Source organism: Nycticebus coucang, chromosome X (assembly GCF_027406575.1).
Source record: "Nycticebus coucang isolate mNycCou1 chromosome X, mNycCou1.pri, whole genome shotgun sequence".
Classification (NCBI taxonomy): Eukaryota; Metazoa; Chordata; class Mammalia; order Primates; family Lorisidae; genus Nycticebus; species Nycticebus coucang.
The window spans coordinates 19,043,431-19,068,646 of NC_069804.1; the positions used below are offsets into that span (position 1 = coordinate 19,043,431).

General features: G+C 35.3%; 1 protein-coding gene across 6 annotated transcripts in view; it reads right to left on the bottom strand.

The window, feature by feature from the left end:
- The window catches only part of RPS6KA3 (ribosomal protein S6 kinase A3), a 135,453-nt gene that overhangs the window by 101,242 nt on the left and 8,995 nt on the right, over positions 1-25,216 (bottom strand). For 3 of the 6 annotated variants that reach the window (XM_053579805.1, XM_053579803.1, XM_053579802.1), the window contains exon 2: positions 497-553. In XM_053579805.1, coding sequence (XP_053435780.1) covers positions 497-538 — 42 coding nt within the window. In that variant the 5' untranslated portion in view covers positions 539-553. Of the gene's footprint in view, positions 1-496; positions 554-6,131; positions 6,233-7,130; positions 7,225-25,216 lie in introns of all 6 variants that reach the window. The other 3 variants (XM_053579807.1, XM_053579804.1, XM_053579808.1) reach the window with 3 other exon arrangements.

Consider the following 25,216-nt stretch of genomic DNA (forward strand, 5'->3'; position numbering starts at 1 on the left):
AGAGGAATCTATTGTTTTAAACCACTCAGTTTGTAGTAATTTATTATGGAAGTCCTAGGAAAATGACACAAAGGTATAAGGCAATTTTCTATATGATAAAAGGTATCTCAAATGAGTGGAGATTTTATTTATTTGATAAGTAGGGGTTAGGACTACAGAGTATCTATTTAGAAAGGAAAGTTAGATTTCTACCTCGTAAGAGGTGCTAAAATTCCAAGTGGACCACATATCTAAAAATAATACACATATCTAAGTTTCAAGGCACTAATGGAAAACTTTTAACAACTAAAACAATTTGTTTTGTCATTCCCTTAAAATCAATCTCATCAAACAGTTTTTAGAAACATCCCTGGCATATTCAAGAATGTATTTTGGTAAAATTAATGTGAAAACATCAAAGAGTCAATACTATACAATGAGTACTCTGTTCAGTTTAAAAGAAATAATTTTATAGTATATGATTTGTCTATACCCTTGTGATACATATTTTACTTACAGTTTGTGGATTAATCTCCTCCTCTCCCATAGGTTCATCCATAATTTGCTGTCCATTCTGTGAAAAGTACAGCAAGTAGAAAATTACCAAAACGGAGGTCATATCACTTAAATTTAAATGAAGGCAGACAAAAAAATTCTTTGAGGAATATTTGTACCCCTAAAGGGCTCTAATGAAGTAGAACCACCATATAAGTATGCAGTTGCAAATGTGCAACAGGTTGTGCCTCAAAAGTTAATCTGTAAATTAATTATTTGAAACTATAAAAACATTTTTCCCATGGAAATAAATGATAATTACCTTTCCAGGTGAGCCCTTGAGTTTATTTTAATAGTTAAATGCATTATGTATGGTCTTATTTCAGCCTTATCAAACATAATTTACAACACTGTGTATGACAAAACACACTCTAAATTCCAATTCCGATAATTAATCAGAGTAACTGATTAATTAATCAGAGTAACTCATTAATTATTTCAGAGAAAATTAAGTTCAATCTCTACATCAAAATAAATTCCAAATGGATTAAACATTTAAATGTCAAAAAATAAAATTATACAAGTATTAGAATATAGGTGAATAATACTCATGGGGTAAAGAGGGTTGAAATCATAAAGAAAAAAGACATTTGAATCCATAGAAGTTTAAAACTTTTTCTGCCAGACATAAAAAAGATAAAAGACAAACTGATTACAAAAAAAAAAGCAACATGACAAAGGGTTGGTATCCTCAATACATAAAGAGCTTTGTTTTACAAACCTGTAAGAAAAAACGATGAACCTCAACAGAAATGAGCAATAAGGGAAAAAAGAGTTCAGCCTTAGTACTCATCAAAGAAATGCATTTAACCCAAAGATACCTTCTGACGTTCAAATTGGTAACGATTTACAAAAAAAAAAAAAATTAAACAAAAAAACAGTGCTAAAGTGGGTATGAGGGAAAGAGCACTCTGTATATATTGCTGGACCAGGTGTAAATCAGCACAACCTTACAGGAGGCAATCTGAGTCAGTGTTGAAAAAAAAGACCACAATAAAATTTTGAAATGTCCCATTAATTCCATTAAAAAAGGACAAGTGTACAAAGATGTACATATAAGAAAGCTCACCATAACTTTTTTTCAAAAAGAACTCAAAATTGGAGATCTGAATTCTTAACAATAGACAACTAGTTAAATATATTATACGGATATTAAAAATAATAATAAAGATGTAAATTTATTGACATGGAAAGACAGTCACATGTAATAAGTGAAAAAGCAGTTTACAAAACAATATGGATTATAATGATCCCATTTAAAATAAATATATACATGTTCCAATGTATATATTTGTATGGGAAAAACTCTGGAAGGATATACACCAAAATGTTAACACTGGCTACTTCTGGGTAGTAGAATTTTAGATAATTTAAATTTCGGGCTTTTTTTGCTTATTTGAATATTCTACTGTGTCTACAATGAATATGTATTATTTGTGTAATTTTTAAAAACAAACCAAAAACAGAAGTCAGGAACACATAGTGTCTTCTCTCACTCCCTCATTGGGAAAAGGAGTAGCCCCTGACTACTTGTTAATTCAGCAAGTATACCAGGATCTCTAACCATCTTTGGAGGATTATCGCTCCATACCCTACATGAGGAGGCTTCTCTGAACTTTTCTCTCTACTCTTCTTATCCCTATCTGCCATCCATTCATCCATCCATCCATTCATTCCATTCATGCTATGTTCTTCTAGGTACTGACCTGGAGATAAACATTAAGAAGACATGGTCCCCATCCTAGAAGGCCTACTGACCTTATACAAAGGGCAACTTTCAATTTCACCTACTCATAGAGAATGTCCTTGGATTAGGGAATGCCTAGACAACACTACAAAAAGCATAGAAATGGTGCCAAAATGCAGGAAAGGCGGGGGATTTATTTTCCTAAGCCACATTCAGAGGCTACAATATTGTCCACTTCTTAAAATTCTTTCTCCTAAAAGCTACAATCACTTATTCAACTGACTACTGATTGTTTTTATCCAAACATCTCAAAAGAGCCTTTAAACTAGTTCTTAAGAACACTGGCATTAGAGTCAGAGATGTGATTAAAACTCCTGTTCATATACTACTAATTATGAAGCCTTAGATGGTTTTTTTAACTATGAAACTGAAGCCTCAGTTTCATCACAGGGAAAATGAGAATTAAAAAGTCTTATCTTCAGAGAAATTATTGTGAAGAGGAAAGGAGATAAGTGATATAAAACTCTAAGCATAGTGCCTGGCACTTAGTAAACAATATTAGCTATTTTTATTATGTCCAAAATTCAATCACCTCACCTGTGGCCCACCAACCTGTTACTTCTCCTATATTTGCTATTTTAGTGAATGGCACCATCATTCATCTAATAGCCCAAATTAGATTTTCTCATTAAATGTAAATAGTTATCTTTCTGTAATATAGCCTCTCCATTATTTAGCTTTTAGAACCCTTAATCTAACTTGAGCTACACTTACATAATTTAAGGACCATCTGCTCCTTGAAATTTTTAATGTATGCAAAACAAGTATCAAAATTTATAATTTACTTTTAAAGCAAACTACTATAGTATAAACAGCACTGAACTTGGAATTGATAGACCAGGGTAGAGTCTAAGCCTGCCACTTTGAAGCTTTATGATTTTGGACACTTCAGATTTTGTCTTAGCCTATTATATAGTATTGCACCTATTTAAAATGGGGTACCTGCCCTATATAATAATCCCCCAAAGGGTTATTATTGGGCTCGAAAGTAAAATAACTCATATGAAAGCACTATATAAACTGTAAAGAGCTGTGACCCTGCAAAATACTATTACTAAGGTGAGGTAACTTCATGAGGATAAAATAAAACTCGATAAAGTACTTTTGATACTTGGAATAAAAATAGTTCAGGATTGGTAAGGGATCCTGAAAGTCTTTGTTCCAACTACACATCATATGTGTCATTCCTTTCTACCTTGATCTCATTTATACTTGGACATGACCAGGACAAGAATGTACTACCTCACCAGGCAGCGTACTATACTATCTCAGAAAAAGTACCATGAAATTCTTCATTATATAGTAATTTTTCTCAGCCACAAATTCTCTTTAAGATTACTATTAAATGACTAACATCCACTATCTGCAAAGTTACAAGAAATAAATCTAAATCCATGACTATAAACCACCATGAGTCTTATCTTTTCTAGATAACTTAAGTTTCTTCAAACATTCCTTTAAGACAGATGAGACATCGTGGATCTTTTCTAAGCACACTCCAATTCATCTTAAAGGGTGGTATATAGAATAGCATACAACTGACATTCCAATTCTGACAACGACCAATGCAGAACAAAGGGAATAGGCATTATTTCTGGAATGCCCACAATAAAATGTTGACTCATATGAAGTTTTCTGCTCATTAATCCCTGTCTTCTTTATGTACACTGCAAGCAAGCCCTGCATCCTCTATTCTATACTTGCTGTACCTGTTGTTACTCTTAGTCCCATGAATAAGTCCTTATTTAAAATTTTAAATTAATCTCTTTCCAGCTCTGACCCACTGCTACAGTTTCTAAAGACTGGATTTCAAATCTGTCAATCAGCCTCTTCGGTATTTTTCAGTTATATGTCACCTCAAATTTTATAACACTTTCTTTTCTGAACTACACACCCAGATAATGACAAGTACAATATATACTAACAAAGCAATCTAAGGAAAAAAATCAAGTGAAACATAATCTAAAAGGTATTTTATGCTGTATTTTTTGGTAAGAACAATATCTACTTTCTTTCTGAGTTTAGCCAAGATATAAAATTTTGAACCTAATTTTAAAAGCAAGAAAATATGAAAGCCAATCTTATCCTATATACCAGTGAAACTTTACAACACTTTTTCTACCAAAAAAATACCTTTATGTCAATGAACCTTTTGTATAATTTCATCAAAACAAAGATTCAGATGTCATCTATTAGAAATGAACATAGTTACTTCTACAGTTAAGAAGTTTCCCTTTTGAAAAATGACCATTAGTTTCCTTAGAGATTAGGTAACATGGATCATCAGTCTGATTCAATATTGTACTTTCTATAGCTCTCAAAGTTCAAGGATAAGTACCTATTAAATAAGAAAATATATTTCTCTAATTTTAAGGAACAAATAGAAAAAACGTATGTTCTGAAGCCAGCCAGCACCAGATTTAAACCCCAGCTCTATCACTTACTGGTATAGTTACCTGAACTTGGATAAGTTACTTAACATTTTCAGCCTTAGTTTCTTCAATTGTAAGATGCATATATTATATACCCATAGGGATATTACAATTAAAAAGATCCACCAAGAGACAGTAGATGCTCAATAAATGTTACTACTCTTGCCCTCCTTTGCCTCAGTTGACTGTGATATTTACATTTCTATACATAACATTTAAAGATATAATACAATAAAGCATGGGAGAGTGTTCAGATGCCTCTTTCACCACTTCTGAACAGCCAATTTCCTGCCAGGCTGAGTGGAAGAGATCATTCGTGTATGTGCTATGCTTTTATATAATGTGGCTAAAGAATGAATGTGGACAAAAAGTAGTTTAAAAGTGAGGCAAATTTATTTATCCTCTCTCATCCCACCATAATGCCTTCCAGCCAAAAAATTTCAGAGCTTGGCATATTGTACATATGCAAATGTGATGTGAAATACTAAAAAAGGTTAGGAAATGCTAATCATGCTTTGTTATCCTAAAATTCATCACAAATTGGAATAACCTACAATATGGGTCTCATCAGAGCAAATCAGATAAAGGAAACTGTTCACTTGACTTTCAGCAGAAATTGTTTTCAAAACAACTTTCAATGCTGTAAAAAAAAAAATCACTTAAGATCTTCTTCCTGTTTTAAAGAAGAAGAAAAATTCAATATTTTTGAATCAAGGTTACAAAGTATTCCCAAGTATTTATGGAAAAATCTGACAGGTTAAAAGTAAAAACATTTTATTAAAGGCAGATTGTTTTGTTGTAACGGTATGTTACAACAATGCACATTTCCAGGCTGCTGTTGGATACTTCTGAAGAAAATTTAAAATAAGTAAAAGTAAAATAAGTAAGTCTCTTGGGTTTAAGCAAGTGACCATGTACACTGATACACTAGGACTAAAAAATGATCTGTGACTGATAAGTACACTTAGCAGAATGTACTATCTACTGACATTCTCCTAGAAATGAAATGTACATATGGACATTGGGAGAAAAGGAGTCCTCATAAAAAATAATAGTCTGAAATAACAGGAAGGGAGGAGGGGGGAAAAAGGTTCAGAGACCTAGTGTATTAATTAGAGACCCAGGTTGTAGGAATAAGCAAGGACCACACTTTTTTTAAACCACCCTCAAGCTTCCACAAGTGTATCTATCTGCCTTCCAAATTCTCTGATATCAGCAGTGGTTTTCCTGCCCAAAGCTTATGCAATAAGAATTCCATCATGAAGGTGCTGAGTATGAGGCATTAGAAACCTCTCTCGAATTTTGGTTAAGGTACCATCAAATTGTTCAGAATCCAAAGAATCTTCTATGCAATTACATTTGAAACAATAAGAAACAAGCATTTCATATTCTTAATAAGGAATGTATATAATCCTTACCAATGTGACAGGATTAAGAATCAGCTCCTCATTTATCCTAAGGAAATATCAGAGATGTGCATAAAGACTTATGTACAGTGATATTCATCATACTCATTATACTGAAAAATAGAAAACAATCTAAATGACCAACAGGGGACTGGTTAAATAAATCATAATACATCTATTAATATGTACTAGGAATACTATGCAATGATTAAAATCAGGGCCTCAAAGAAAAATTAATGATGCAAAAATGCTTGGAATATATTAAATTAAAAAGGATACAAAACTATATAGTATGACCCCAATTTTGCACCCCCCAACATGTGTGCATGTAACTGGCAAAACATATATTAATAAAATCTTATAAGTAGTTACCTGGGTCATAGGATTTTCTTCTTTGTACTGTGCTTTCAAAATTATATGCACTTGTTATATATTAGTTTTATAAAGAGAAAAAGCAATACATGTAATTAGAAAAATCAGTTTATTTCTAGTTAAGGTGCTTTCTTTCTGGCTACTAAAGGCTTGTTAGTGCCCAATACTGTTCTATTTTCTAGATGAGAGTAAGAATGACCGCTGGTTATATCTACATTTTTAAATTTAAGAGGACCCTTTCATTTGGCTTTTTTTTTTTCTGGTCCTGTGGTTGTGGCCTCAGGAAATAGCTAAATCTTAGGCCTGAATCCATCTCATGTTTTTTGAAGTGTACCCCTAAGGGAAATTTTGCTTATGAAAAAGAATATGTTGAGATAAGAATAAAGAAATGAAAACACAGTAGCCAAAATTAAATCTGCATCGTGAATAGCAAATATTAGAATTGACACTGCAGAAAATGGAATCCATGCCACAGAGGACAAACTTGAGTAAATGAAAAAATAAAAAAGGAAAGATTTAAAAACTATGGAAGACAGACATAATCTATGAACAACAGATGTGCCTAAAGAAAAAAAAAAAACCAGAGCAGTTTAATTAATCAAAAGTATAAGAAAAATTTCCAGTTCTGAAAAAAAATACCTGAGACTGAAGACTGAGAAGGTTCAACAGAGATCATCAACACCAAGACATTTCCTGGCAAATGTTTTTAAATTTGAAGGATAAAGATATAATCCTATAAGCATACAAGCAGAAAAAAATAGGTTATTTCAAAGGAACTAAAATCAGATTGACCTCAGATTTCTCCTCTGTAATAATAAAATGCCAGAAGACAATGAAGTAATGACTTACAGAGAGTTGAAAGGGAAAAGTTATGATCTCAGAATTTTATATCTCATTCTTGTTTGTCATGTATAAAGTCATGCTTACACTGAGATCTGCAAAGGTTTATAAAATTTCACCATCCTGGTAGTATATTTTTAAAATAAATTGTTCAAAGGTACATACTAGCCCATCAAAAGAGAATTTAAAACAGAGATCAAGAATACTGAGATAGGAAAGAACTGGTAAAGTACATTGACATCAACTTAATATTGAGAAATAACTGAATAAAATAATCTCACTAAAGGAAAAAGAGTTAACAATGAAGAATAAATGATATAAGTATATAAACAATATAAAAAATACTTTAGAAAGTTAAAGGTAAGATCTGTTACCCTAAGTCTAAATTAATATGAACTCAAAATAAAAGAGGTAATGGGAGAAGCAAAGATTCTAAACTCTCTCTTTCCTAAAAGGATATTTAAAAACCAGTTTTAGTAATTAATAAATACAAATTTTGGAATGTTGTGAAAAACCATACAATAACAAAAAATAGTTTATTGTAGTCCAAATCAGCGAAGAAGATAGTAACTGGCAGAGGCTATTGATAGTACTTTATGCAGGCTTCTTAAGAGCAAGAGGTGCATAATTACCCCTATTTTACAGTGAAGGAAACCATAGCTCAGCAAAGCTACTTAGTGAATGGCAGAAGCAGGATTCAAACCCAGGTTTTTCCAGCTTTGTAATTCTTTTTTTTAATATATCACAACCTCCTCAAACAAAACAATCCATATTAGAGAAGGATAAAAACCCACAAGAACAAAAATGTAAAATAAGATGAGAGAAATCATTCCAAAAGCAATAATGTAAGAAATGTAAAATTTAAACTGTTTCTTTAAAACGAAGTGACTTACTGGATTTTAGATGCTATAATAGAATTAGTAATGTTTTTATGAGTGAAAAGGGTATGATAGTTACATGTTTTAAAAAGTCTATCTTTTAAGAAACACAGATGCAAATATTTATGTCTGAACTGATGTACCTAGCATTAGCTTCAAATTAATCCACTGGATCTGGGGAAGGGAAGAGTGAATGTGTGTGTGGAGATAGGGGAGTGGGAAGAGGAAGCAGAAATGCAACAAACTGGTTATGAGTTGATAATTCTTGACACTGAGTTATGGGAATATGGTGGTTCATTTACACTCTCTTCACTCTGGTATGTGTTTGAAATGTTTGATTATAAAAACATGAAGAATTGGACGGTGCCTGTGGCTCAACAGAGTAGGGCACCGGCCCCATATGCCGGAGGTGGCGGGTTCAAACCCAGCCCCGGCCAAAAACTGCAAAAAAAAAAAAAAAACCCATTAAGAATTGAATTATATTTTTGAAAAAGTAAATGAACAACTATTTACTGCTTTAAAGAGAAACACAAAACAAACAGATAAGCATAGAAAAGTATAAAGAAAGCAGGTGGGTTTGTAACTCACAAAATAAAATATAAGGCAAAAACTGATTAAAAAGGTCATTTTATTTGGACAAAGATACATACAGTTATTATTGAATATGCACAGTAATAATAATCACTCTCATTACTGACCTCTTACTGCACACCAGGCAAATGCGTAAGCACTAGTAATCATCTTTGATACTTCTAAGCATCTTTGTGAGGCATTATCACCAATTAGCAAATGAGAAAATTAAGCTAATATGGGTATGTCAATCTTCTTAAGCGCTGTATCCCCAGCTCCCAGCAAAACGCCTGGCATACAGTAGGTTCTCACTACATATGTGAATACATGAAAAAGTCTAATATATTGCTAAGGCTAAGAAGTAGGGCTGACATTCAAACCCCTACTCTTAATCATATAAAAATCTTTTAATAAGGCCAGGTATGGTGTCTCATATCTGTAACCCTAACTCTCAGAGGCCGAGATGGGTGGATTGCCTGAGCTCAGGAGTTCCAGACCAGCCTGAGCAAGAGAGAGAACTCATCTCTAAAAATAGCTGAGTGTTGTGGTGGGCACCTGTAGTCCCAGCTACTTGGGAGGCTGTGCCAAGAGAATCACTTGAGCCCAAGAGTTTGAGTTTGCTGTGAGCTGTGATGCCAGAGTAACAGAGTGAGACTCTGTCTCAAAAAAAACAAACAAAAAAACCCCCCACAAATAAATAAAAACCTTTTAATAATAATATTTCATAGTAAGAGTATAGATGTTTATTTCCTTCTGTGTATGTGTTTCTATTTTTCAGATTTTCTATAATTAGCATGTTTTTTAAATAAAAATATTATTAGAAATAGTGAATGAAGCCGGGCATTGTGGCAGGTGCCTGTAGTCCCAGCTACTCGGGAGGCTAAGGCAAGAGAATCGCCTAAGCCCAGGAGTTGGAGGTTGCTGTGAGCTGTGTGAGGCCACGGCACTCTACCGAGGGCCATAAAGTGAGACTCAGTCTCTACAAAAAAACAAAAACTATATATATATATCTTATTTTACATTTTTATTCTTGTGGGTTTTTATCCTTTTATATATATATAAAATAGTGAATGCATAATAGTACTTATTTAATTTAATCACAGACTAAAGTAACTACAAAACACAAAAGGAGATGCTTTGGACACTATAACAAAATAAATGGAAACATAATGGATAGGAAAATTTTAGCACACTAATATCAGCTAGAATAATGAACAAAATTAGGACAAAACACTTGAAATAATTTATATTAGAATAGGTAGTACTGAATTTTACAATGTGAAAAGAATACGGGCTCAAGTATCTATGAAAAGTTATAAAAACCATGTTCTGGGCCATAATGTGAATTAAAAAAAAATTAAAGGAGGAATCATACACGTTTTCTGATTACAATAAAAAATTGAATAACGAAATAAACTAAAGCACTCAGAAATGAATATTCTTCTAAATAACTACTTGGTTGAGGAAATAACAGCTACCATTTATTCATTGCTTGGTTTGTTCAAGCTACAGTGCTATGTTTTACACACATAATTAATCATTAAAACCATAAGGTATGTTATTATGTAGAGAAAAAGTTAAGCAGTGAGTTTATGACTTGTCCAAGATCACAGAGTTATTAAGTTTCATTAAGTTTCCAAATAAGATCATTGAACCCAAGTCCGAATCCAAAGCTCCTACTTTCATGGAAACTCTGTTATATTACTGTTAGAATTCATGTACAGGAATGTAGCTATGCTCATTTTTCTCTACTCATAAAATAAAATTTTGTAATAGAAGTGGAGAAAACTAGAGCACATGTTCTAAAAGTAGCCATTTGTTAAATACACTATTCTAAGAATATTTATTTTTCTAACAATTCATAGATCAGATACATTTCAAATTATATAATCTACTAAAAGGTATTCCTTTATTCTCAATAGGGCAATGAAAAAAAGGGAAAACATAAAATTAGATAAACAAAGTAGAGAATATAAACTAAACGTGATTTGTCACTAAATTTATTTCTAAAAGCAATCCATAGGAATTCTGTGGAACTTTAGCCAGCATGGATTTGAAAGTCTACCACTAACTGTGGGCAAGCCCCTAAGCTTTTCTGAGTTGTGGTTTCTTCATCCATAAACAGATGGCTATCTATGAGCTCTCCCAGCTTGAAAATTTTATAATCCTTTATAAAACTTTAAGGATTTTAGATTAAAGTTACTTAAAATTTTGTAGGGTTTTACACCTGAGGAAAATACCGATTCTATATTTAAAGCTGTTTTTGTGTTATTTCTAAGTATAATTTCTTCTCTCTTCTCATTCAAAACAATTTTATCTATACCTATCAGTGGTACATTAGTTCCCCAGTGTAAACAAACAATGCCAAAGAACTGATTGTACAAATGTTGTCACCTAAAAGGAAAATAACACCAAAAGGAGGACAAAATATTGTTTTGGGGCCAGATTAAGAAACTTACAGCAATTTTATAATTTCCACAAGCCAATCTTACTATATACTAGTTATACAAGAGGTTGTGGTATAGTTAAAAAGTATATTTAACAAATGGCTACTTTTAGAACAGTTTAGTTTATTATTAGAGAAAACTAGTCAAGTGTTACCTTTTTTTTTTAAAGACACAGAGCCTGCTCCGTTGCCGAAGCTACAGTGCAGTGACATGATCAAAGATCATTATAGCCTCAAACTCCTGTGCTCAAGTGATCCTCTCATTTTGGGCTCCCATGAAGCTGGGACTACAGGTGTGTACCACCATATGGATAATTATTTTATTATTTTGTGGAGATGGGGTCTTGCTATGTTGCCCAGACTGGTCTTAAACTCCTGGCCAAGTATTACCTTTTAAATAAAAACTTCTATGTCTACCCCTAATCCTATTCCTGCCACCCCAAAACCTTCAAATCTTACCTCTTAGTATATAAGAGTTTGTACTATTTCCCAAACCCGCCTGATGATTAGAATCACCTAAGATTCCTGTTAAAGACATATTGCCTGGCCCTATCCCGGACAGTAACTGAATCAGAATTTCCAGAAACCCCATGGTTCAGTGTTTTACTTTTTAAACAGCTACCTTAGAGGACTCCTGTGATTAGACAAGTCTGGAAAATTACAATGTAGTGAAAAGATCATGAGCTTTGGAGCCTGAAATACCAAGTTTCAAAACCTGGCTTTGCCCTTTATTATAGGCGTGACTTTGGGCAAGTGACCTAACATGAATCTCAGGTTTCTAACCCGTAGACTTAGATACTAGTTATAGAAGAGGTTATGGTACAACTGAGTATGCCCAGCCACAATGGGTGTTCCCTAAGTGTCAGTTTCTCTTTCCTCCTGCTCATTTTGCCAAGGGAAATAAAAAATATTTGAGGGGATGTCGAGGCAACCCCAGCCCTTATAGGTCCACTTCTACTTCTAGGGCTAAATATCTGAATTCTAGATCACCCTTTAATATATTACTTGGGTTGGCTAAGTCAGGAATCTCAGGAACAAGTCAAATGATTTATTCTGGTTTCCAGAGACTTAATAAAGCCCTCCTATTCAAACCAGATATACACCTTTATGTTGGGCTTCAAAGTCCAAGCCCTTATTTGCTATGACTATGGCAAAAATCACCTGAGCCTGTTGCTTCATCTGTAAAAAAAAAGTGATGCTTAAATGTCTACTGAACTGAACCTAATATACATTACTGATAACTGTTAATTAACAATCATTTAAAATAATTAAACTTACAGTCTTAAAAACATCCTTAAGTACAAAAAGAGGATAGTATTAATATAAGTGAAACAAGACAGTGAGACTTGCTCAAATACACAATAAATCAGAACCTGTTTAACAGAATTCCTGTTGGTGTAGTATCAACTAAATCTTAACACAAAGTGTTGTAGACACATTTATATATATCTATATATATATATTTTTTTTAGAGACAGAGACTCTCTCTGTCGCCCTCAGTAGAGTGCCGTGGCATCTCAGCTCACAGCAACCTCCAGCTCTTGGGCTTAGGCAATTCTCTTGCCTCAGCCTCCCAAGTAGCTGGGAGTACAGGCACCCGCCATAACGCACAGCTATTTTTTGTTGTTGCTGCAGTTTGGCCAGGGCTGAGTTTGAACCTGTCACCCTTGGTATATAGGGCCAGTGCCCTACTCACTGAGCCATATGCGCCACCCTGACACATTTTTAAGGTGAATTTACTTAGGAAGTAACAATTATAACTACTCACTCTAATTAATATATACATATATTTAAAAATCACCCTAGGCATAAACATAACCTAGCAGTAAAGCCACCAAGACTTAATTTTGAAAAGATAACCACAAATGTACTTTCTAATTAGAGCTTCATGATTAATCATAGCTATATATTTATTAAGCATAAATACTATTAATATGAACATTTTACTAAAAATAGTTTTAACTATTCCCGTAAGCTGTAAAATAGAGAAACCTGAAGAAAATTTTAAAACCTAATAATCTGAGAACATTTATTTGAGACAAAAGAAAAAGTTACCCTCAATTGTTAAAAAATAGTAAGAAAGGGTGGCGCCTGTGGCTCAAGGAGTAGAGTGCCGGTCCCATATAGTAGAGTGCCGGAGGTGGCGGGTTCAGACCTAGCCCTGGCCAAAAAAAAAAAAAAAAAAAGAAAAGAAAAATAGTAAGAAAAAAATCTCAAATCCTACTGAAAGTAATGTAAATTACATTAAAGAAGCAAAGTTTTTTCTCATGTTTTTTCAAATTATTCTTTAATGCAATTCAGTAATTTTCTTGCTTGTTATGTTTATTTCCAGACATTCAACATTTTTACTGCAATTTTGAGTGAGATTTTTTCCATTATAATTTCTAATTGGTTATGGTCAATAAACAAGAAAGCTATATATTGATTTCTGAATGTATTTTGTGTAATGCCACTTTACTAGACTATCATTAGTTCTAAAAACTTCTTTAGTGTATTTCCTTAGCTTATCTAAATAGATGATTATATGATATGAATAGTAATCTTTTATCCTTCCTTTGAATACACTTTGATTTTCTTACCTAATTGCATTAGCAAGCTCTTCTAGAATTTAAAATAGAAGTGAAAATACCAGTCATGGTTTTAATGACAATATCTATAATATGTCCCCATCAAGCATGATGCTAGCTATTGGTTTGAGATGACTTTTTTAACATCAAGGACACAACTTTCAGCCAGCGTGATGGCTCACTCCTGTAATCCTAGCACTCTGGGAGGCTGAGGCGGGTAGATTGCCTGAGCTGATGAGCTTGAGACCAGCCTGAGCAAGAGTGAGGCCCTGTCTCTAAAAATGGCCAGGCACTGTAGTCCCAGCTACTGGGGAGGTTGAGGCAAGAGAATCGCTTGAGCCTGAGGTTGCTGTGAGCTATGATGTCAAAGCACTCTACTGTGGCAACAAAGTGAGACTCTGTCTCAAAAAAAAAAAAAAAAGTGAGGCCCTGTCTCTAAAAATGGCCAGGCACTGTAGTCCCAGCTACTTGGGAAGTTGAGGCAAGAGAATCGCTAAGAGTCTAAGGTTGCTGCGAGCTATGATGTCAAAGCACTCTACCGTGGCAACAAAGTGAGACTCTGTCTCCAAAAAAAAAAAAAAAGACACACCTTTCTAGTTGTAACAATAAAATAATTAGTAACAAATTTTAAATCAAGAATAGATACAATTTTATATAATTTTTAATTTATTTCTTACCTTTCATTTAGAAATAATAGTCATAGGAAGTCGCAAAACTAATACAGGTAAGTCCCATTCACCCTTAACCCAATGGTAACATCTTTCATAACTTCCTATCAAAGCCAGGAAAATTGATGCCAGTACAATGTACAGATCTTACTCAGATTTCACTGGTTTTACAGGTATTCATATATGTGTGGTCTATGCCATTTTATCATGGGCCCCTACATCCACCATCACAGTAAAGATACTAGTTTATCATCACCAGGATCCTTCATGTTACCCCTTTATGACTACATCTCCCCGACTCCCTCTCCTCTTCCTAAACCCTGACAACCACTAATCTCCTCCATTTCTATAATGCTGGCTGTTGTAATAGGTGTGTACTCACTAGGGTTTAAATTTTCACTTCCCTTATAACGATCTTTTCATATCCTATTTCATATCCATACGTTATCTATGGTGAAGTGTCTGTTCATTTTTGTACATTTTTTTTCTTTTTTTGAGACCGAGTCTCACTTTGTTGCCCTGGGTAGAGTGCCATGGCATCATAGCTTACAGCAACCTCAGATTCTTTGGGCTCAAGCAACCCTCTTGCCTCAGCCTTCTGGGTAGCTGGGACTACAGGTGCCCGCCTATTTTTAGAAACAGGGTCTCACTTTTGCTCAGGCTGGTTTTAAACTCCTGAGCTCAAGCAATCCACCCTCCTTTCCCTCCTAGAGCGCTGGGATTACAGGAATTAGCCACTGCACCAGGCTCGTTTTTGTACATTTCCTAATTGGATTGTCTTTGTTACTGTTGAATTTTGAGAGTTCATTATATATTGTAGATACAAGTCCTGTCTTAGACACAAGTTTTCAAATATTCTTACTCAAGTTGTAGCTTGTCTTTTGATCCCCTTTACAATCTTTTTCAAAGAGAAAAAAATTCTGAGTCCTATTGAGTCCTATTTTTTTTCTTTTATAGAGTATGCTTTTGGTATTAGGTCTAAGAACTCTACTTAAGTTCTCAATTCCAAGATTTTTCTCCTATATATAAATTCTAAAAGTTTTCTAGTTGTACATTTTACATTTAAATCTATGATCCATTTAAAACTAATTTTTGTATAAAGTGTGAGGTTTGGGCCTCCCAGAGTACTAGGATTACAGGAGTGAGCCACCGTGCTGGCTGAAAGTTGTGTCCTTGCTGTTAAAAATATCATCTCAGGGCGGCGCCTGTGGCTCAAAGGAGTAGAGCCCTGGCCCCATATGCAGGAGGTGGCGGGTTCAAACCCAGCCCCAGCCAGAAACTGCAAAAAAAAAAAAAAAAAAAAAAAAAAAAATCATCTCAAACCAATAGCTAGCATCATGCTTGATGGGGACATATTATAGATATTGTCGAGGGAGTTTTACCCACAGATATGCAATTGCTCCATGCACCATTGTTGAAAAGCTATCTATCCTTCCTCTATCAAATTGCTTTTGTAACTTTGACAAAAATCAGTTAGCTGTACTTGTGTGGGTCCATTTCTGGGTTCTCTATTTTGTTCCACTGATCTATGTGTTTATCTCTTCAACAATACTACAGGTTTTTCATTACTGAAGTTATATAATGTCTTAAAAATCAAGTGAATGATTTGTCATATTTATTTTTATTTTGTTTTAGATATTTTAGTTCCTTTGCCTTTCCATATAACTTTTAGGATAAGCATGTGTTAAACCTATAGATGAATTTGAGGAGAACTAACATTTATATTGTGTTGAGCCTTTCAATCTATGAATTTGACACACCTCTCCATTTACTTAAATCTTGATTTTTCATTGATTTTTTAAATTTTCAGCATATAAGTCCATGTTTTGTTAGATTTATACCAAAGTACATTTGAGCAATTATAAATGATACTGTTTCAGTTTTCAAAAATTCACTGCTAGTATACATACAATTTATCCTTGCATGTTGATCTCGTATCTTACAACTTTGCTGAACTCAGTTCCAGTTATTTGTATATTCTGTGAGCCTTTCACTGGAGATTACATGTCACTTGCAAAGCAGGATAGTTTTATTTCTTTCTGTTAAACTTGTATTCCTTTTATTTCTTTCCTTTCTTGCCTATTACACTGGTAAGAACTATAGGCATATGTTGAAAAACACTGGTGAGAGTAGACATCTTTGCCTTGTTCCTGACCTTAAGAGGAAAGCACCATTTTTCACCATTCAGTATGGATGTTAGCTGTGGGTATTCTGTAAATGTTCTTTATTGAGAAAGTTCCTCCCTAGTGTTAGTTTGCTGAGTTTTATTATGAATGTTAATTTAGAAAAATGAATTTATTTCTGATGTTCCAAGTTTCCTTCTTTTATCATTTCCTTTCTGCTGAAAAAACTACCACTAGTCAGTTTTTCAGGGTTTGCCACCGATGAATTATTAGTCTTCCTGCATCTGAGACTACTTTAATTCCATCTTCATTCTTGAAGGACAGTTCACTGGGCAGGGAGTTCTAGTTGACAGTTCTTTAGGCACTTGAAAAATGGTATGCTATACCCTGGCTTCCATGGATTCTGACAGGAAAACTGCTGCCATGTGAATTATTCTGTATAGGTAATAGTTCACTTCTCTCCAGCAGCTTTAAAGACTCTTTGACTTTAACTTTCAAAATTTTGACTTTTAACAATTTTTTTTTTTTTTTGAGACAGAGCCTCAAGCTGTCACCCTGGGTAGAGTGCTGTGGCATCACAGCTCACAGCAACCTCCAACTGTTGGGCTCAAGCGATTCTCCTGCCTCTGCCTCCCAAGTAGCTGGGACTACAGGCACCCCCACAATGCCTGGTAATTTTTTTTTTGGGGGGGGTTGCAGCCATCATTGTTGTTTGGCAGGCCGGGGCTGGATTTGAACCCGCCAGCTCAGGTGTATGGGGCTGGCGCCTTAGCTGCTTGAGCCACAGGTGCCGAGCCACTTTTAACAATTTTTTTTTTTTGTAGAGACAGAGTCTCACTGTACTGCCCTTGGTAGAGTGCCGTGGCGTCACATGGCTCACAGCAACCTCTAACTCTTGGGCCTACGCGATCCTCTTGCCTCAGCATCCCGAGCAGCTGGGACTACAGGCGCACGCCACAACGCCTGGCTATTTTTCTGTTGCAGTTTGGCCGGGGCTGGGTCCGAACCCGCCACCCTCGGCATATGGGGCCGGTGCCCTACTCACTGAGCCACAGGCGCCGCCCCACTTTTAACAATTTTTAATTGTCACAAAATATACAGAAGAAAATTCACTGAACTATTTTTAAACATATAGTTCAGTAGTGTTAAGTATATTCACTTTATTTGCAACCAACCTTCAAAACTTTTCATCTTGCAAAATTAAAACTCTATGCTTATTGAACAGTAACTCCCCACTTCCAAAACTTTTATTTTGTTTGGGAGTGGATTACTTTGGGTTTATCTAATTTGGAATTAAGTCAACTTCTTGAATCTGTAGGATTATGTCTTTTACAAAATGTGGGGAAATTTCAGCCATTACTTCTTCAGGTCCACTTTCTTTTTTCTGGGACTGATAACATACATGTTAACTCTTTTGTTAATGTTCCTCAGTCCCTGTTCATTTTTTTTCCTGCCCTTCTGTTGTTCATATTGGGTCCTTCCTATTCTTCTATGTTTAATATTTCTGATTCTCTCCTGTCATCTCCGTTCTTCTTGAGCTTAGTTTATTTCAGTTAATCTTTCAGTTATAAATTTTGTTTTTTCTTTATATCTTGCTTTTCTGAGACTAATTTTTCATTTGTTTCAAGTGCATTTGTGATTGCTCACTGGAACATTTTTAAAATGGCTACTTTAAAATCTTACTCAGATAATTCCAACATCTAAATTATCACAGTATTGGTGTGTTGTCTTTTCTCATTCATGTTGTGATTTTCCTGGTTCTTTGTATAAATGATTTTTGATTAATAGGCATTTTGGAGATTTTCAGACTCTGGATATTATTAAACCTTCTTTTTTAGCAGGTAGTCCTCTTGTTGAGGTGTAGTATAAGGGCAGGGTGAGTGTGTATGTTCAGCTTCCTTCTGGGCTTCACCAATACCATCCAGACAAAAGTAGAGCAATGACTCACACTATTTTGTTGCAGATAGGTAGGATGGAAGTTCAGCTCCAGTCCCAGCGAAAGTAGGGCACCAACCAGCATCACCTCATTGTCTCTGAGTAGGGGGTGTAAATTCAAGCTGGGCCCCCTGATGATAGGGAGGGGGAAAGCAGAGGGCTGACTCACAATTCTTTGTTGCTGTACCATAGAGTCCAAAGCTCAGTTCCTCCAAAGGACCCAGCTAACAGCACAGGATGGGGAAGAGGGAAGCAGAGTGCCAACTAGCCCTGCCATCCATCACTTTTTAGATGAGGGTAAAGGCTCAGTTCTCCAATGGGCCCTACTGACATCATTAGATGCAAGCAGTGTTGAGGAGCCCACCTCCAACCATCTTGTTCTGCCTTGTTGATGTCAGGTATAGAGGCTTAATGTCTCACTGCTTCTGGGTTGGAGTGAAGACTCAATCTGCTGCTAGACCTCACTGACACCACCCTGGTCAGAGTACAATGTCCTGCACAGAGTGGGGTTGATGGAAGAACAGCTCCCTGCCTGGTCTGCCAAAATCACCCAGTAGGGGGAACCAAAGTGCTACCTGCTTTTGCTATGCAGGGCATAGACACTTAGGTCCCCGGTCTCCTCAGCCAACACCACTGGGTTGGAGAGTCAGACAGAACCTTATTCCTATTGGCTTCTTTGGGGTAGGGTGGGGTTTTTCTGTTGATGTTTGGCCCCAGCAGGGTGGGTATTGTCATAAAGGCTTAGGCTTGTTTGACTGCCCATTCACCAATTATTTGGTTAAAGAAAACAGCTTGGAGCTCTTTTTGTCTGTACCTGTTGGTGCTTTCAGTTTGGAGGCTTTTATAGCACTCTGTCCAGGATGCAATAGGAAAACCCAGGGAACCCACTACTTGTATTATTCCTTGAATCTCAAGGTCTGTAGGCAGTCTGTCTTCTTTTTCCACTTTTAGAGTGTTCCTGTGCTTGTTTGTTGTGTATGTCTAAGGTGTTGTAGTTCTAAGGGAGAACCTAGGAGGAATAGGGTTCTTCCATCTTTGTATAACCACAAGTATCCTCCAAGTGATTTATTTTTATGTTGAAAATACCATCTAGCTTTCCATGTTATGGTTCAAAATGCATTATGGAAAGCTGTTATAACATTATACATCATAACTTCCCCCTAAAATTCCAATTATACCTGTTTATATTATTCTTTACTAATTTAGCTTGCTTCGTGCCTGTCTGCCCCTGTACTCTTAGACTGTTATTATTTCAAAAGGAAAGAATTCCATTTAATTCATTTCACCTAGTACTATACTAATACATACTTAGTGAGACAGAAGAAAAAGATTGCTTTAAAATTGATTTATAGTCAGGCCTGGTGGCTCACACCTGTAATCCTAGCACCTGGGAGGCCAAGACAGGAGGACTGCTTGAACTCAGGAGTTTGAGAGCAGCCTGAGCAAGGGTGAGACTCTGTCTCTACTAAAAACAGAAAAGTTAACTGGGCATCATGATGTGCACCTGTAGTCCCAGCTACTTGGGAGGCTGAGGCAAGAGGATCACTTGAGCCCAGGAGTTTGAGGTTGCTGTGAACTCTGATGTCACTGCACTTTACCCAGGGAGACAGAGCAAGACTCTGTCTCAAAAAAAAAAAAAAAAACTCATTTATGAACTGTTCTATTAATATAAGGCAAATTTTATTTTTTAACTTCCCCTAAGTAGTCCCCCTTACTGCCATCAATATCCATTGTGATCATTATTCCTCTTTAATTATACTAATAGAAAGCAGGAACATGAAGAAGGAAAGGAAACAAATAGGGTTTTGTTTTTACTTCTTCAAATGAAACACCTGTATATTCCATTTTATTTGAAATGAAATGAAGTCTTGAAAAGAATTCCATTTATCTGTTGACATACTTAATTTCAGAGATTCTATACTTTTTGTTTTGAATAACCGTCAATTAAGACCTGCTTTTCCTTTAAATGAGAAACAACAGAAGAGTATAACAAGACTGAGAAGATGCTAAGAAAAAATGTCACTGCTTCAATCCTTGCTTTCTTTCTGTAACTTTCTATAACTAATATTTAAACTTCTTGTTGTGTTCCTCTAGGAGTTCTGCTCTGGCTAAGAGAAGGGGTGATGAGGTATTGAAGGCACTTTCATAGAACCTAGGACTTTAATAACCCAGTTGGGAAGCCGTTGTGATAGAAAAAGCTCTTCATTTATTACATCTAAAAATAAAGAAAATCTTTAGAAGCACGTATTAAATTAAGGTTTTTGAGAAGTACATACTTAATATAAACTAAACAAGAAACTTCTTTTTTTTTTTTTTTTTTGTAGAGACAGAGTCTCACTTTATGGCCCTCGGTAGAGTGCCATGGCCTCACACAGCTCACAGCAACCTCCAACTCCTGGGCTTAAGCGATTCTCTTGCCTCAGCCTCCCAAGTAGCTGGGACTACAGGCGCCCGCCACAACGCCCGGCTATTTTTTGGTTTTGCAGTTTGGCCGGGGCCGGGTTTGAACCCGCCACCTTCGGTATATGGGGCCGGCGCCTTACTGACTGAGCCACAGGCGCCGCCCTAAACTTTTTTTTTTTTTTTTTTTTTTTTTGTGGTTTTTGGCCGGGGCTGGGTTTGAACCCGCCACCTCCGGCATATGGGACCAGCGCCCTACTCCTTGAGCCACAGGCGCTGCCCTAAACAAGAAACTTCTGTATCAACTTCTATAGAGAGCAAAACTCCAATTTAAGTGCCCAAATAAGTAACAAAATAAGCATAAAAATTATGTGCACAAATAGACAATAAGCATATGAAAAGATCTTTAAGATCACTAGCTGTCAGGGAAATGCAAATTAAAAGCACAATGAGATACCATTCCACACCCACTAGGTGGCTATAGTAAAAAATACAATTCATGCTGGCAAAGATGTAAAGAAACTAGAACTGTCATATGCTGCTGGTGGGAATGTAAAATGGTGCAGGCCAGTTGGAAAACAGTTTGGCAATTCCTGAAATTGTTAAGTGTAAATTTATCATGACCAGCAATTCCACTCCTATGTACATATATCCAAGAGAACTGAAAATATATGTTCATATAAAGACTTAATATAAGTGTTCATAGTGGCATTATTCATAATAGTCAAAAAGTAGAAACAACTCAAAAGTCAACTGATAAATGAATAAATGTGGTATATCCACACAAAGGAATATTATTCAGCCATAAAAAAGAATGAAGTAATGATACATGCTATACAGCATGGATAAACCATGAAAATATTAAGGGAAAAAAGGCAGACAAAAAAGGTCACATACTGCAGAATTCCACTACATGTCAAGAATAGAAAAATCTAGAGACAGAACGTAGACTAGTGGTTGCCAGGGGCCAGGGGAAGGGGGGAATAGGGAATGCCTACTAGTGAGTATGAAATTTCTTTGGGGGTAATGAAAATGTTCTAGAATTAGATAGTGGTGATGGTAGCACAGCTCTGTGAATATATTGATAAATGAATTGTATGCTTTACAAGGGTGAATTTTAAGTTCAATGTAAATAACTCAATTTTTAAAAAGAATTAGAGCTATTTTACCTAATAGTTTAAAAGTCTATAGAATAAAACCTAATGACTGCATAGCTTTGCTTTTAAATTTCCTTTTCTTATACTATGGCAAAATAATTAACTTTTTTGGCTTAAGCCAGATCCTCTTTTTTGGCACTTTGAGGGAGTGTCAAATAGACTTTTTTTTTTTTAAAAGAAGATGCAAACATAAGGAGGTAATGATTAATAAGCTACAAAGAACAGAACACACTCAACCTAGGGGTTTCTGTAAGGGGAGCTGTTCAGTAATGTTTAGGCAGCCCTCTTTTCCCAAATATTGTAATTTTTATTTAAACATAAAACATTTTGTTTCATTTGTAAGACAGCTGTTTAAAAATCTCAAAGAATTTTCCTATACAATGTTATAAATGCCAGTCCACAAAAGCCTATTTAACCTACTCTGCATTTGGAAAGTAGTATCAATTTCACTAATTTTTATTAACTCTACCTATTGATTAAATATTGCCACTATTATGAGCAGTATTCCTAGTTCATGCCAGGATCACATCTTCTCTGTAGGCTCCTTTGGTGAGAGAAGAGCTTCATTTAATCTAAGGGTGGGGTGTGTATGTATACACACACATCCTCTACATTCCCACAAAAACAGCTACTCATGCAAACCACCTGGATTCTTTCTCCCCTATAGCAGATTTCATCCAGACCGAGTCACTCAACTAGATGTTGTTCTCAGTTCAAGCTGGGCAGTCTAGTGGAAAGTCAATGGAACTTGCAACCTGGATTGGATTTGAATCCAGGTTCCTTCAATTTACTAGCTGTGCAACCATGAGCATGTCACTTAACCTCTCCAGGCTTCAGTTTCCTCAACTTTAAGCTGAGGATAATTACGTCTACCTTGTTCAAGGTGACAGTGTCTAGTCAAAGGGAGCATTCAGTAAACATGAGTTGTCTTCCAGCTCCACTTGGGGAAGAAAGAACAGTGATCTTGACAAACCATGCCCTCCCCCCACCATTTGTTTGTAGGCAGGACTGTTCTAAAGTTGTTTTTGTAAACTAAGGATTATATTCTAGACTTATAAATTAAGGCTAAGGCAAGGCTATACATTAGCTTACTTTGGACTTGAATACTCTGACACAGTAAATGAGTTGAAGTTATCCGAGGGTAGAAAAAAAGTAACATCTGAACTTCTATGCATTGTGGCTCTTTCGGGATTTACTTGGGATAGTTTTGATAAAATTAAAAAATTGTATTAACATACCATGGACAGCAAAATAAATTTTAGTGAAATGAAATGTGTTGCATAGCTCAGCTCTAACTTTGTCAACATATGACCTGGTGCAGAGGTCTGCCTGAATAAGGCTCAGTTTTCTTTTTTAAACATTTTTTTTTGTAGAGACAGGGTCTGTGTTCAATCCAGACTAGTCTTGAACTCCTGGCCTCAAGTGATCCTCCTGCATTGGCCTTGCAGAGTGCTAGGATTACAGGCGGGAGTCACCAGGCAGTGCCTTTCTTTTGAGAAAGGGTCCCACTCTTTCTCCTGGGCTGGACTGTGGTAGGGTGAACATAGCTCACTGAAGCCTCACAACTCCTGGCCTCAAGCCATCTTTCCACCTCAGCCTCCCAAAGTGCTGGGATGACAGGCATGAACCACTTGTCTGGCCTCAATTTCCTTACATTAGTGATTTTCAACCGGTGTGTTGGGGCGCACTGTTGTGTCATGAGAAGATCTTAGCTGTACCTTGAAAATTTTCGAAAATCATTAAATAAGCTAGTTTTAAAAGAAATTCAAACCACAGTAAGTATACTTTTTTTTTTTAACTTTTTTTGATCAACATAATTTAAGTGTGCCAGGGAAGTTTAACTATAGGTTCAAGGATGCTGTGAGATAAAACAGGTTGAAAACACTGCCTTATGTGAATAAATAGAATAAAGGCTAAATTGGCCTCAGATCTAAAATTCTATGCTAAATTTTTAAAAACACTTTCATGTTCTAAGATCTATCAATCCACTTTTCCAGTTTTAATCGCACAGTATACTGAATATAATGCAGTACTTTAAAAAATCATGTAATTCATTCATCTAATAATATATAGTTATGTATTTTCTATCCTTACCCTGAGACGTTATTCTTATTGTTTATATCTCTGTCCACAACTCAGCCCACAACAAAAAACTTATAATTACATTTTTTGATATTTAAATTTTCACAATGCTTCAGTGTTATCTATCACTTGAAGGAGAAAATGTCACTGTAAAACTAGTAAAGTCGTAGAAAGAGTAGAATAGTGATTTAAGGGGTTATGTATCACCTGGTAGGATTTACCAATATCTTCAGGGTTGAAAAGGGACAAAACAAACCTGATTAAACATAATTTGAAAAATCATATTAAATATATTTTCTTAGAAAAGGTTTAGCCTATTAATTTCAAAATACAAGTAACAGAAAGTAGAATTGAAAAAATACTAGTGTAGAAAAAGGGTTCAATTACCCTATACTCTACAATTATACTGTTCAATATGGTAGCAAATAGCCATTGGTGACAATTAAATTTAAATTAATTAAAAATGAAATTAAAAATTCAGTTCCTCAGTCAAACTAGCCACATTTCAAGTGCTCAACAGGCATATGTGGTTAGTGGCTACTGTACTGAACAGTATTCATCTGGAAATTTTATTAAAGTAAATCTTTATTATTATCTTATATTGTTTTCAGATAGATGCCCCTGTTAAATGTAAAAAATTAAATTAACAGTCTAGGCCCCTGAGTTTTTTACTACAAGTTTTACAGGATTTCTGAAGTGAAGATTTCCCCTAAACCACTGCACTTAAGGTGCACTTCAATCTATTAATGTCAAAAGGGTCTTTTGCTTAGGCTATCATGTGACATCTGCTTCTAAACCATATCAAATGACTGAACCAAGTTTCTCATAACAAGCTTTGTGGGCTAAAGAATTAGAGCCAAGTTCACAGAAATCTAGACTGACCAGTTTAGATATGAAGAGATCATCATAGGTAAGATTATAAAAATCAATTTTATGGTGGACAAAACAGAACTACCTTTTTTTTTGTTGTTGGAATTAATTGAGGGTACAAGAAACCAGATAAAACAGAACTACTTTTTTAAGGTATGTAAAAGACTACAGGTATATCAGTTAAAATGG